The following is a 14,543-nucleotide window of genomic DNA, read 5'->3' as shown; positions in this document are numbered from 1 at the left end:
ACCCTTATGTATGCCAAAACACAACAGGCGTATTTGTTTTCCTCATCAGTCCCTCTAAGTAATAATCTCAGCTAATCAAGGTAACAACTTAATGTCGCTTGTAACTCCACAACGCCACTCCGCTGTCAGACACGGTTAGCTCTTGTTACCACTGGCTGCCTCTCAGGGGGGAGAGAGACACAGAGATCGCCACAGTCACTAGAGATGACTCTGCCAGACTGGAGAGGACAGGAGGGAGAGAGAGAGGTGGAGAGAGAGCGATAGAGAGGGAGGGATAGCCACCATACATTACAGACAATTCTCTCTACTACCAGATTGAAATATAGAGACATGGAAGGATTAAGAGAATGAGACTGAGTTAGATACAGATACAGAGCGATGGAAACAGACAGAGGGGTGGCTAGATAGAGAGAAAGATATAGAGCAATGGATGTAGATAGAGGGATGCAGGGATAGAGAGAAAGATATAGAGCAATGGAAATAGATAGAGGGATGCAGGGATAGAAAGATATAGAGCAATGGAAATAGATAGAGGGATGCAGGGATAGAGAGAAAGATATAGAGCAATGGAAATAGATAGAGGGATGCAGGGATAGAAAGATATAGAGCAATGGAAATAGATAGAGGGATGCAGGGATAGAGAGAAAGATATAGAGCAATGGAAATAGAGGGATAGAGAGAAAGATATAGAGCAATGGAAATCAAGGGATGGAGGGACAGAAAGATATAGAGCAATGGAAATCAAGGGATGGAGGGATAGAGAGAAAGAAGGGTAGGGGGAGACTCACCATGTCCACCCCGTAGCGAGGCATGGCCAGGAGAGCGGTAGATTGAGACAGGGGAAGCATTAGCAGGGTGGTGTCTGCCCCCCTGGGTGTGGTGGTCGGGATCAGGCCCGGCGTGGGGTTCCGAAAGGGGGGCCGGGGCCAGAGCTACCCCCTCCCCCGGCGTGGCTGAGAGGATCTGGAGGTCAGGGGACAAGGACCCCACCACCATCCAGCCCATGGCCAGAACCAGGGCACTTATCCAGGGGTAGGACCGCCGGGCCTGGGGCATCCTAACAGAAAGCATGGTCCACTCAACCAAACACAATGCCCCTTGGACCTGTGGTCTATAAAGAACAGTGCAGGTAATCTCTCACAGAACAACACTTAACGACCTCCGGGTAGTGCTGAAGAAGCCATGGTATTAAAAACTGGAAATAACACAATGAAGTAAGAATCTCTCCAAGTGTAAATCCAGGTCCCCCTGAAAACAAAGTGTGGCTCAGATTCCAGTCAGGTTTCCCTCTCTCCTCTCCTGGTCACCTCCGACGGATCCTGTGGAAATCACAGCAGCTTCTCTTCAGCGTGCTTCCCTGCAGAACCATTCGTCAAACGGCAGAAACTACGTTCATGCCCAAGCGGCGAGTGCGCGTGTGCCGCTAAGGAAGAGTGGGCACGCGCACGCGTCTGTGTGTTGTTGTCACTTTGGAGCGTACCCCCCCCCCCTCCACGTGCCCCGTCACCTGGAGGTTCTGAGAAAGTGTGTGACGAGTCGCTAGCGACCTGCGCCACTGGGCTCTGCTCTACGCGCTACACACTGTGCCGTCTCCTCGGCGCAGACGAGCAGCCACAGACGCCTCAGAACAGAGAGGGGAGAGTGAGAAGCGCGCGTTGAGGTCTCTCCCCGCACTATCTGCTCACTGGCTTCTGTCCCTCACCGCTATCGCGGTCTCTTAGTCAGTGTGTTGCCCTAAGTGCAGAGGACAGTGGTATCTCTGCACACGGATCCTTTTGCTCAACCCTCTTTCAGTGGATCCGTTTTCTCAGCGTCTTCCTTCCTTTATTTCATTTCCAGAGGAGAAAAAAAGTGCGGTGGTCCGGGAGGTTAACCCCGAGAGCCTCCCCCCCCTGACTTCTCAGAATAACCACGGGAGAACGACGCACGCTGAAAGACGGAGAGTAACGGAGGCAGGTAAGAGAGGAGCGAAACAGAGGGAAAAAGGAACGAGAAAACAAGAGCTGTTGAAAGAGAGAGAGAGAGCTGCTGGTGAAGATAGGAAGGGAGAGCGAGTGATGGAGAGAGAGAGAGAGAGGGAGAGAGAGGGGGAGAGAGATAGAGAGAGAAAGAGAGAGAGGAGAGCAAAAGGGGCTCAGGTGAAACTAAGCGAAGATGATGGGACAGAGAGAGCAGGAAAAAGGAGGAGGGGAGAAATCACAAGTGGGCCAGCCAATGCAAATCACCCCCCAGCTCAGAACAAATCAGGGAGGCTGGCAGATACTGCAGAGGAGTGAGCTGCCTTTAGTCATGGGGAGAGAGGGGGGAGTGGTTGGAGAGGATGAGAGTGAGGATGGTGGAAAGAGGATGAAGGCAGATAGAAAGGAATGAATGGAGATCGAGAGGATGCGAGAGAGTGAGGCACAAGCGATGCCTTTTTATTTAACTGGAATCACATAGAAAGATGCAGGTTGGACGCTATGGCATCAATGTCTATGTAAAACTATGTGATCTCATTTTTATTTGATTTGATGTTCCTAAAAGCCTATTGAAGCACAGCTAAAACTGCCGACATTATACACATTTCCAGAGATTTGGAAAAATTCCCAACAGAGAGAGAGAAAGAGGAGAGAGAAAGGACAGCAATAAAGAGAGCGAGCTTCTCTTCTCAACTAAAAATGACATGAGCAAAATCCTATAGTCCATTTTCTGTCAGTCAAAAGGCTTTTGTAGGGAAGGGAAGTAAATGGGTTTGAACAAAAAGCAAAAAGCTATCACAGATGTACAGAGTAACAGAGTGCAATGTATTATTGAACCAAAAGACAACTTCAACACCACCAACTGTTATAAATGACCATCAAGGAAATCCACCATCTTTATCCAAACAGCATGCTAGCCTCCACTGATATAGAATACCCTAAACATAGTGTTACTTTCTCTATGTGAGACCGACACACAGAGTAATACCTAATCACCTAATCCATTATAATAAATGAACACTTCTGATTTGATTCTTTATTTATGATTCATTCTGCATGCAGAGCCACTTTCACAATTCCACTCCTGCAAAGATGCACAGACAATGCTCCAATCTGATGTATCTTCTGTGGACTGAAAAGCTGCTTATCAGAATCACCCTAGTGAAGCAGGTACAGAGCAGGAATAGATAAGTTATAGAGTAGGTAAAGAGTAAGAACAGATCAATTACAGAGCAGGAATAGATAAGTTATAGAGTAGGTACAGAGTAAGAATAGATCAATTATAGAGCAGGAAATATAAGTTATAGAGTAGGTACAGATCGCTTATAGAGCAGGTATAGAGACACTATACAGCATGTACAGAGCAGGTACAGATCCGTTACAGACCCACTATAGAGAAGATATAAAGCAGTAACAGACTCACTATAGAGCAGGTATACAGCAGTAACAGACCCACTATAGAGCATGTATAGAGCAGTAACAGACCCACTATAGAGCAGGTATAGAGCAGTTACAGACCCACTATGCAGGTATAGAGCAGCAACAGACCCTCTATAGAGCAGTTACTATAGATCAGTTCCTATAGAGGAGATCCTATAGAGCAGTTCATGTAGAGGTGTTCCTATAGAGCAGACCCTATAGAGGAGTTCCTATAGAAGATATCCTATAGAGCAGTTCCTATAGAGGAGTTCCTATAGAGGAGCTCCTATAGAAGATATCCTATAGAGCAGTTCCTATAGAGGAGTTCCTATAGAGGAGATCCTATAGAAGGGTTCATATAGAGGAGTTCGAATAGAGGAGTTCGAATAGAGGAGTTACTACAGAGGAGTGCTAACACAAAGCACTGATGGTTGGCATGATGAAAACAGTGTGACATCTGGTTCCCATCATCATCAGGACACAACAACAACAACAACAACAACAAAAGGGAAATGATACTTTCATCTGTCATTAGCCTTTCAGTTTTATACCTCATATTACAACACAGATCCATAGCTTTTCCTGCTTGTTTTAAATGTATTAGTATTAAGTCATAGCAACAATCAGTAAATCATGGCCGAATACAAAACCCCTAACCATCCACAGACCTCATTCCCTCCATTTATTAAAGACATCACAGACCATCTCTTCTGTTGTCAATAACAGTAGACCCAAACTCAACTCCGGGTCCCTCAGCCCCAGGTGAGATCCAGGGGCTGGGAGATCCATGCTGGCAATGTCCTAAAATATTAAAGCACTATTCTGTTAGATCAGAATAAGACTCTCCCCTCTGGTGTTGTTTCATCGCACCTTTCCGTGTGTCAAGTAACTTTCAGTGAGCGACAGACAGCATGAGTACATCTCATCAGAGAGCGTTGTGAGTGTCTGGGTGAAGAGAATGGATGACGTCGTCAGTGTAACAGAAGTTCCTCTGTCTAAATATATACCGTGGTAGCAGAGTCAGGCCTGGATGTGGGGGTTCACCATCTAAATCAATGAAGAACACTCTCCAAGGAACACATACAGGCAATACACACGGTAACAAGTGCACTCACACACACACACACACACACACACACACACAAAAACTCACACACTCAAAATGGAGGCAGCAAGTCTCTAGCAGTGCAGATTCGCAGGCAGGAACTGACACTGTTGATGCTTCACAGTTTCACCACAAATAGAATGACACCCTGTAATCTGCGCACGCACACAGACACACACACACAGACACACACAGACACACACACACACACACACAATTAACAATACCATTTCCCGACTTGACGGCATCTATTCAAAAAGGGCCACGTAACAGCTTCAATGAGCACAGCATCTTTAATTAGTGTCAGACTGTAAATGATACCTATATAAGTTCCATTCCAAAGACCTTAATTAAGATGAGTAAATCATGTGAACCCAGAGGTGAGATAAGAAACACACCAGAACAGATGTCTCTTCCGTCTGATGAGCAGTCCAAGTATCAGACTGAAGGATCTGATCAAGAGATTTGACAAGGGAAAGGAAAAACACAATCGCGCAAACTTATCAGCTGTCAACAGATCCCTCTATGTGAGATAAGAGACAAGCGGACATTCCCTCCCTCCACTATTCCTCTCTCCTTTCTCTCTGCTGGAAAGAGAAGTCTCAGAGCATAGATTCTTTCTCTGCGTCTAGCTGGTTGTCTCTCTCTCTCTCGGTCTCTCTCCTCTCCTGGGACTCTTCTCTCCAGTGCGTTTCATAAAGGAGGTGATGAGAGAGGAGGCTAGGAATTGAGAGGGGATGTAATACTATAGTGGAGCTACTCAACCAACATTGGTGTATAAATCAGATGCCATCATTTCACAGTGCATCTTAATTAGTCTACCCACCTGTTATTAAAAACACCTAGCGTATATCTGGGAATCGCACCTCTAAGGTGGATGGGGCGATTTGACACATTTAGAGCTCCTACTGAAGCTGTGGACCTTACTGGGCTTTGAAATCAAAAGTTTATCACATCTAACATAACATTGCAAAATCCTGGGAACTTTCCCGAAATAACAATTTCTTTCAAGAAATCCCGGTTTGAATAAGGACAGGTCGAAATGACTGTATTTTATCTTATCTAGAAATGTTTGAAATTGAGTGTGTTTTAAACCATTACAACATGTAACTAGTGTTACAGCTCGATGTAAGGAGCTAAACTGGTTGTAATAACCTCTGTTTCACTAGTATAACCTCATTTCTCTGGAAATGCTAATGCTTTTTCTCTTCTCTGAGCCCCATGTACCCTCTCATACATACCATGTATTACTGATCCTTCCCAGAAGCCCTCCAGGCCTAATGGTTTGTAATGAGCTACTATACTTGCCGTATTTTTAAGGGTTTCTATCCCCCCCCCCCCCCCATTATAAGGAGGACATCATCCCAAATGTCAAACTATGTAGTGTACAATGTAGGGAATTACTTTTAATGGCTATAGGGCTCTGGTCATATTTGGTCTACAATGTAGGGAATAGTGTGGCATTTAGGAAACCATACCATAGGCTGGGGTAAGTATTTGGATATTTGGATATGTAAGAAACTGGAAAATAGTTCCAATGCTATAGAGAAAGAATGGCTTAACACTGATGAAAGTTGAATGACCTGAGGAGAAAATGGTTTGGTGCCAGTGTAATTCCTTCCATTGACTGGAAGATAAACAAGGATCATAGACTGATGCTTGATTCCACAATGAAATAACACTTCAGACCTCTATGATCCTGAGTGAAAGGTTCTCTGGGTCTCCTTAAACGAAACAATTCAACCATGGCCATCTGCCCCTCCCTCTGTGTGCCCCCACCCCCCCTTCTTACCTCTTCCCACTCTGTCTCTCTCTCTCTCTACTTATCTTTCCCTCGCTTTCAGTCACTTCCTTTCTCTCTCCTTCCCTATTCCTTCTCCTTCCAGTCTCTTCATAGGTCTCCTCGCCACTCTCTCCCCCACTGTCCGGTCCTCTCTCTCATCTCTCTTTCTCTCCACGCGTAGCGGGGTCAGTGAGTGGAGAGAGATGAAGTGCCATAAATATAGTAATGGTGATTCTCTGTGTCTATCAGACCAGGAGGAGGAGAGTGGAGATGAGGCGGCAGAGCAGAGCGATCCACAATCAAATCAGAACATCACATCGGGGAGCCCAGGCTGGCTTTCAACTGGGAATCACACATTTGGATCCTGCTGTGTCTTCTGCATGCCAGTCACGCCACATTAATAAACACACAAACACGCACAGATACACAGGGACAGACGCACACACACACACACACACACGCACACACACACGCAATGTTTCCAGCCCCCACCATAAGGTGCCGTGCCTGCATCCTACCGTGGGTGTCACCCGGGTGGAGACGGCAGGGGGCAGAGTGGATGTCCTGTCTGTGTGTTTGTCTGGCCGACTGTCCGCCTGCCTATGTGGCAGTCAAGGTTCCGATTGCAGTGGAGATGTGATGACAGAGTCAGAGAGTGAATGGCAATTGACAGCTATGTTGTTTTGTTTTTTAAAAAGGCTTTAGATAAAGGGTGACTACCATGGGAGATTCGCACCAGTATGCAAATGTTGATTAACAGCCCACAATGAGACCTGCTCAATAAGTGGTCTTTAACATGTGAACACCGACACCGTTTTCTCTGATAGACTGGGTTCACAGGGTCAAACGGTATACAGAACGGACACATTTAAACGCAGCGACAATTTCTCCTTAAAACCATTAAAGACCGCTGGGAGACGAAACGCAGGGGATGGTGGACAAACTGACCGTAGAAAGTATTCTTGGTGAACGTGAACCAGCCACTACGTACTGTTGCCCGGGATCACGTCTGAGCAGGGCACTATTGGAGCGGCTCCCATGTCAACAGCTAGCCGGGCCTTCGCCATCCGCTACTACTGAAGGGCCATGCTGAGCCTGGACGCTAGCTTCGCCAGCTAGCTATTTCAGTCAAATCGTGATTGCGACTAGATATGTTAGCTAGAGTTCAAGATGAAGACACAAACCTTAATTAAGGCTGTAAACATATCCCACCATACCAAGGATAATGCAGTCTTCTTGTCTTCCATTGGAGCCCTTCCTCACAGGAGGAATTGTTCTTCTAGCCAGTGTTCCTAATTGACTTGAGGGGTTAAATAAAGGTTGAATGAAGGTTAAATAAAAAAGGGAACCACAAACGCTTTCAATATTTAAATATCAAAAACTCTAACCCACAAACAGCACAAACTTCTCCTTGTTTGAAGTGGGTGTTTTTAAAGAGAGATTTAGAAGGGGGGGGGAATGTTCTGGGGCATCTGGAGCTCTAGAAGTAAGACACAGGAGACGAACGAGAGACGCATAGATAACAAGGCGAGAAACCACCGCACAACAACAATATCCACAGCTGAACAGTAAACAGCATTTCAAGCCTTCTTTAATGTCCCCCTAACCCAAAGCTGTGTGTATGTGTACGTGTGCTTCAGCACACACGTGCGCGCATGCTTGTGCGTGCACGCGCGTGCGCGCGTTTAGTAGCGATGTTGTTTTATCTGCCTCTCTCCACAGTGCACCAGTGCTGCTGTTAATCCTTTGCTCTGAGGCATTCGACGTTACAGTTCTAACGCAGCCATCACACTTTAATGTGACACACAAACACCCAGGCAGACTGGGGAACAGACTGTCAAACCATCTTCCCTTCACCTAAACCTGTCCGTAAAACAACAGTGGAGGGGAAGTCATGCAACCGCCAGGGACTGTTTGATGGTGGATCAACCCCCAAAAGAACCAGAATAGAGTCAACTTTTCCTTGTGTAGTGACGGTTCGGAGAACAACACCTGAAGGATCCCGGAGCGGACACCGCGGTTTAATCTAAGACGCCCCCCCCCCCCCAGTCCCCAGGTTTGGTACCTGGTCCGTCAAACATTAAACTTTCACCCGGATTTGACAAAGCCCTTTTATATGCCTGCACAGATATTTATTGAAAGTTCCTAGATGTTTTTAACCCTAACTATGTTCCACCCATGTCGAACTCTTACACCGCTTGGCAGGCAGAATAACACAGTTAATAATGAATGACTCACGATATCAAAACTGACAGGCGGCAATTGAAATGTGGCCTTCCGTTTTAAGGATAAAAAATGCAGCGGAGCCACATGACTTATAGATGAAGCCCATCTCCTTCACCGGGTGGACCGAGACTGGCTGAGCCGTGCTCCAACCACTGCAGAGAGCTTCACAGCTGCAGGTCTGATCTCTAATTTAACCAGGAGAACCACGTGGGCCTGGAGAGAGGCTGTGCCGAGCTGGCTGGGCCACACTCCCGGGCCACACACGGGGACGAGCTGTAGCGGTTGGGGGTCTGATCCGTTAGACTGGCCACTATACCTTCTCTCACCTCCCCAATATCTTCTTTAGCTGAAGAAAAAAGGAACCTATGGCTGCAATAGATCAGACGGAGGTAGCTTAGTCAGTCAGGCAGAGAGAGAGAGCTGAACGACTACAGAGAACCCTACTTGGGCTGATTAGGCTGTCTCCGACAGAGCTACTGAGAAAGCTACAGTAAAGACCGGACCTTTTGAACGAGGTCTAACTCCCTCCACTCTATGGGAGGAACCAGCTTGTTCCGTACGGATAAAGGGGGTTATGACTCACAGTCCGCACTGGGGAAAAGTGCACCGGGCAGAGCCACAGGACATCATAACCACCTCTCATTTAACCGCTGCACCCAACCGTGAACTAGCCGGACCGACCGTCAGTTCACTAGTGAGAAATCAGGTCCTGCTATCCCGACTGCTAACGAGCTACAGACAACTGGAGCGCTGAGAAGGGTTGAAAGACTCAGCGACTATCATTGAATTCCACCACATCTAGTTCTCTCTCTCTACTACGGATGTCTTCTTCAGAGGACGGATGCTGCTGGCGGTCCACCTCACGACTCCCAAAGCTGACACCGCTCTCTGGCTGCCTCCTGTCATCAGAGCTCAGGTGTAAGCAGAGCACACATCTGGTTCCCAGACACAAAGGCAGAACTCTGTAGCTGTCTTGCCTAGCAATATTACCACCAAAAAAAAGGAAAAGAAAGAACGAGGCAGATGTGATTTGATTCACCCTTCCTCTGTAGCCAACACATAAATTGCCTCAGGATTTGGAATGGCTCCATTTCGGTACAGGAAATTACGATAGGAATGCATGAAACTAGATACCCCACATTCTGCCTTCTTGCCAAAAACTGGAAACAAAAAGACAAAACTACTGCCTGGGAGGTTCTGCACGGTTCAGTCCTGTAATTGTGGAGGAGGAGTTAAGATGGGGTGTCTCCTTTTCCATGTCCAACAGCACATATCGCCGCTAAGCCTCTCTTTCCATTTCCCCTGAAAACAGGAAGTTCTGCTAGTTGGGAATCCTACAGAGGGTGACATGCAAAGTACCGAACATGGGCCTAAATGCTATAATTTCAGTGACAGGGCCAGTCAATAGAGCTGTACTCATTTGGCCCGTTAATAGGCTCCAGCCTGGCAACGTAGAATCATTGCATTGGCTGGTAGGGTAATCATACATCAATATGTGCTTTTCCAACACAGCTATCTGTTTTCCACACCCTTTCACTAGTTCAGTGTGTCAGGAGCCCTATCAACGCACACATTTCGAATGTAAAGAGTGATTCCAAACAAATACAAACATCGGACATTTAGAGACCAGACAGACTTGTAATTACTCAGAAATCTGATCTCAGTGCAGCATTTGGTCTGACATTTGGTGTCATTTCTGACATACCAGTTTTTGCCAACAGCTTACACACTGAAAGTGAATGCATCAAAACCTCAACATTTTTAATGAACAATGCCCTAAACAAAGGCCTCAAAAGTACAGACACATTTTCTGCTTTGCATTTTCTTTGCAATTCTGTAACACACTTTGCATTTTTGTTTGCACTTTGTTATACTGCAACAGACTTTGCATTTTTGTTTGCACTTTGTAATACAGCAACAGACTTTGCACTTCTGTTTGTACTTTGTAATACTGAAACAGACTTTGTAAAACACTACACACTGTATCTTACTTCGTTCAAGAATGAAATCTCTTGCAATCATCGGGAAAACGCATCTATTCAAAATGGAAAACATACCTGAAATGGGCAAAACCCACATACACACACGAAATGTTTTTAAAAGAAAAACAGTAATTGAACACTAACTAGTCTGAGCATAAGCACTACAAATAAACCTCAGGTAAGCTGTCCCATTTTGTGAGAACTTTGCAAACTTGAAGACAGCGAGAGGAAGAGAGAGGAGTAGGAGGAAGACGAGGACAAGAACAAAGAAGGGGACCAGGCAATGGACAGAGACATATTAGGGCCACTTCTGGGGAACCTCCTGCCTCTTCAGCCAATGGAAGAGGCATGCAGAGACATTGTGGTGGATAGGGAAGGGTTGGATATGAAACACAAGGTGATATTTCCCCGTTGCCTAGCCAGGATGACATTGCCTGTGATGTGGATGAGGTGACGAGGGCAGACCCTAACAGAATGCAGGATCCATGAACCATCCACCCCATCCCTCACAATCCATAACAATAGATTTTTTTTTCGTAAACCATTGCACTGTTTTTTTACTGTAATTATTTTTGTCTTTGTTTTTGTTGTTGTCAAAACCTGCAATGGTAGACAAATAAGCTGTGCATATTGTTTTGGCTATTTTTGTGTTAATTGAAATGTGAGTAGAGGTACTGGAACAATCCTTCACAGTAGCTTGTATGAGAAAATTATAAAGGTATGCAAAGTATTAAAGACGTTTTGTATGAAGTACCTCAGTGTGTTGTTGCTGCCTTTGAAAGAATAATTCAAATGGTGAATAAGAATAATTTAAATAATTCTATTGCAAAAATGACATTTTGAAAAAGGATTGCTAGGTTTTGATAGCAGAGTTTCATTTGAACTTAGAGGTGAGACGTTTTCCTCCAAGTGTGTCTTATTTGAGCCGGATACTGCAACAAGTGTGTAAGCAATTGGCAGAAACTATAGAAGGTAATGCCTCTGTGACAAATGTACACAGGTAATGTAAAAGGTAATGCCGCTGTGACAAATGGACACAGGTAATGTAAAAGGTAATGCCGCTGTGACAAATGGACACAGGTAATGTAAATGGTAATGCCTCTGTGATAAACAGACACAAGTAATGTAAAAGTTAATGCCTCTATGATAAACAGACACAGGTAATGTAAAAGGTAATGCCTCTGTGATAAACAGACACAGGTAATGTAAAAGGTAATGCCTCTGTGATAAACTGACACAGGTAATGTAAAAGGTAATGCCTCTGTGATAAACGGACACTGTCTCTGAGGATGTAATGGATCACACAGACTTCCTTCCAGCTAATGGATGGTCAACACCACATACAACACACACACACACAAACAAACACACATTAAAGCACAAGCACACAAGAAAACATGCAACAGACACACACACACATATATATGCACACACTACCTACACCTGATCCGGTCCTTCTCCCTGTACAGAAACTGAACCAGTCTGGCACCACCAGGTCAAGACAGTGTAATGGGACCTGAAAAACAAGACATTGATTCCTCTGCTCGCAACACCATTCATGGCTTCTGAGATGTGCAAGCAGGAGCGTGTGTGTGTTATGCAGCCCGTGTACTGTACCACAATCTACCCCCCCACCTCAGCTCCAGCTTTGTCATAATAGCTGTGCTGAACGATTTGCAGCTGGCAATATGGGAGCTATAGATTGGGAGTTGTTGGGCGTATAAACGGGTCGTTGCAGCGGGGTAATTCACACCAAGCACCGTAGGTGACAAGAGAGATGGGATTGCTTATAAGGTGGCCATGGGCTGAAAACCCATCATACTAGCAATGTGTCCATGTTGCCTTGCAACACACACTCATGGCAAATGCACACGCACACCCGCCAACACAAACATTCTACTGCGCTGTGGTTGTGATGTGGGTGTGATGAAGGACCAGAGGAGGGGATGGCCTGAGGCAGAATGACCACAACAACCACTTAAAAACACATTCCAGGGCGTTAGTGAATAACACATTTAAACCTCCCCCTTTTAAACAGAATGTGTAATAGTGTCGCTTATATGGGCATCATCTTCAAGTAGAATCATTTTTGTTCCTCAGTTAGTAAGGAAATTCCAAGTGAAAAGGCGAGTGGTTTTGATGACACATGTGGCACACCCTGGCACATGCATGACATACAGTGCAGTAGCATACAATGTTCGGGGTCCCGTTTTGGCTGGACAGAGCCTCATTTACAAACAGTGTTGAAAAACCGCAGAATGCATCTTCAACAAAAAGGACAAGCCAACCTTACAGAGCAAACAAATTGAACACAATTGCGGTTGTTTGTCTCTAGAATGTGACAGCATAAAGCCCTGGCCACTGGTTGAGCTCTTGAAAGCCACAACAAAGCCCCCTATGTATAGTAACTGCAGTGTGAGCCCACTAGTGATGTGATGACAGCTTGATCTTCCATTGTCCTTCCAACGAGTGGCTGGTCGGATTGTGTGTTCAAGTGCCACAAAGTGACCATTAAAGCTCGCCCTCAGTCGGACCGTTAAAGCGGCGTTCTGCTTTGTTTTTCGCCCAAACAACACATACGCGCCGTGGAAACTCTAATCGCTTACACCTGCCTCTCATCCCACACACCTCGCCCGCCAACCGGTTTGAGGCTGATTGGCAGCTCATTTAAAGAACAATAGACAATTACAGTGCTGTGAAGTAACAGCTGATTGCCCTCCGTTAAAAGGCAGTCCGCCTCCCTCCCTCGCCTCCCTCTCAAGCGAGCCAGGTAACAATGAGGCAGGGTATACGTCACCGTTTCACCCAACTGACTAATGCAAATACATTATCTGAGCACTGCTAGAGTGGCTGTCCACCAGGTAGTTAGACGCCGTCTGTCAGAACACACATAAAGGTGGCAGAACATCTACATCTACTCTAATTATTTATACATGAATCACTCGTTTGCGACCAACGCCGTGCGTGTCGTAACAACAACGTCACATCTATCATTTCCACAGTGCATCCCATTGTCTGCAATTTATACGGAGATGGTGAGTAAGCATTTCACTGCATCATTTATAGCTGTTGTAAACAGCGCCTGTGACAAACACACTTGGAGCTGATAATAAAGTGGTTATCTAGGTGTGTTATGCTTCAAAAGGCAACCACCCAGCCCAGACTACAAATGACTCTATTCAACAATAAATGCTATCCCATGTAACCCTGCCCTACGGTCTCATTAGGTCAGGACAGAAACTAGAATAAAGAGTGAGCAGCCCCTAACATGCCATGGTCAGGGCCAGGAATACTGGGTGCCTGTAAAGATGAATGCCTGGGCCCCTCACTTATAGACAACACTGACTTTATTGTGATCAGTGGCCCCCACCCAAGCCATGGGCCCCGTGAATCATGCCCACCATTCCCAGTGTTAGCTATGGCCCTGGCTGTGGCAGAGCACCTTTCACCACACTGGTTTCTCTTTATCAATCTGTTGTTTCTGCCATTATCTGCCCTTTCCACTTCCCTCCCTCCATTCCTCTCTATCTTCTCCCTCAATCTGTCCCAGCCTCGTCCACCATGTGCCTCCCTTTCTGCTTTGCTCCTGGTTCTCCTGCTCCTCCTGCTCTTCTTCCCCCAGGACGAAGAGGCCAACCCTTCTAATGCTGACATTTCACACAGGAAGCAGCCTACTAGCTGATGAATATGAAATAAGGTAATTATGGTTGCTGCTTGCAGACCCTATTTTGAAAGTGGCATGTGTGTGTGTGTGTGTGTGTGCTTATGCTGGACAAGAACAGAACAGTAGAGGTGAATTCACAGAGCGAGTGGGAGATCGTCACCACAAAACATCCAGGATATTTTTCATCTCATTACGCTGCAGGTTTTCTTTCTCTCAGTTTCAAACAACTTAACGTGAGAAGAGTCTCAAGGGTGATGAACAACCAGTATCAAAATGTTTCACCTAACTCAAAGCAGCCACGGCTTGGGAAACAGACAAAACAATATTAGCATATCCAAACACAGTACAACACTCCCCTTCAAGTGGGAGTAAAGCACAATAAACCCATACATAACTAGGAGTCAGA

At 45.8% G+C, this 14,543-nt stretch overlaps 1 protein-coding gene across 19 annotated transcripts in view; it reads right to left on the bottom strand.

Annotated features, from left to right (window-relative positions):
* LOC105017684 (neurexin-3b) overlaps positions 1–14,543 on the bottom strand; it is a 300,014-nt gene that overhangs the window by 119,513 nt on the left and 165,958 nt on the right. The window contains exon 1 of one of the 19 annotated variants that reach the window (XM_020056338.3): positions 789–1,904. The exons of the other annotated variants lie outside the window; for them this stretch is intronic. Coding sequence (XP_019911897.1) covers positions 789–1,071 — 283 coding nt within the window. The 5' untranslated portion in view covers positions 1,072–1,904. Of the gene's footprint in view, positions 1–788; positions 1,905–14,543 lie in introns of those variants that run through there. 19 annotated transcript variants of the gene reach the window in all.

This window comes from Esox lucius, chromosome 18 (genome assembly GCF_011004845.1).
Source record: "Esox lucius isolate fEsoLuc1 chromosome 18, fEsoLuc1.pri, whole genome shotgun sequence".
Lineage (NCBI taxonomy): Eukaryota > Metazoa > Chordata > Actinopteri > Esociformes > Esocidae > Esox > Esox lucius.
This window is presented reverse-complemented; position numbering and strand designations above follow the sequence as displayed.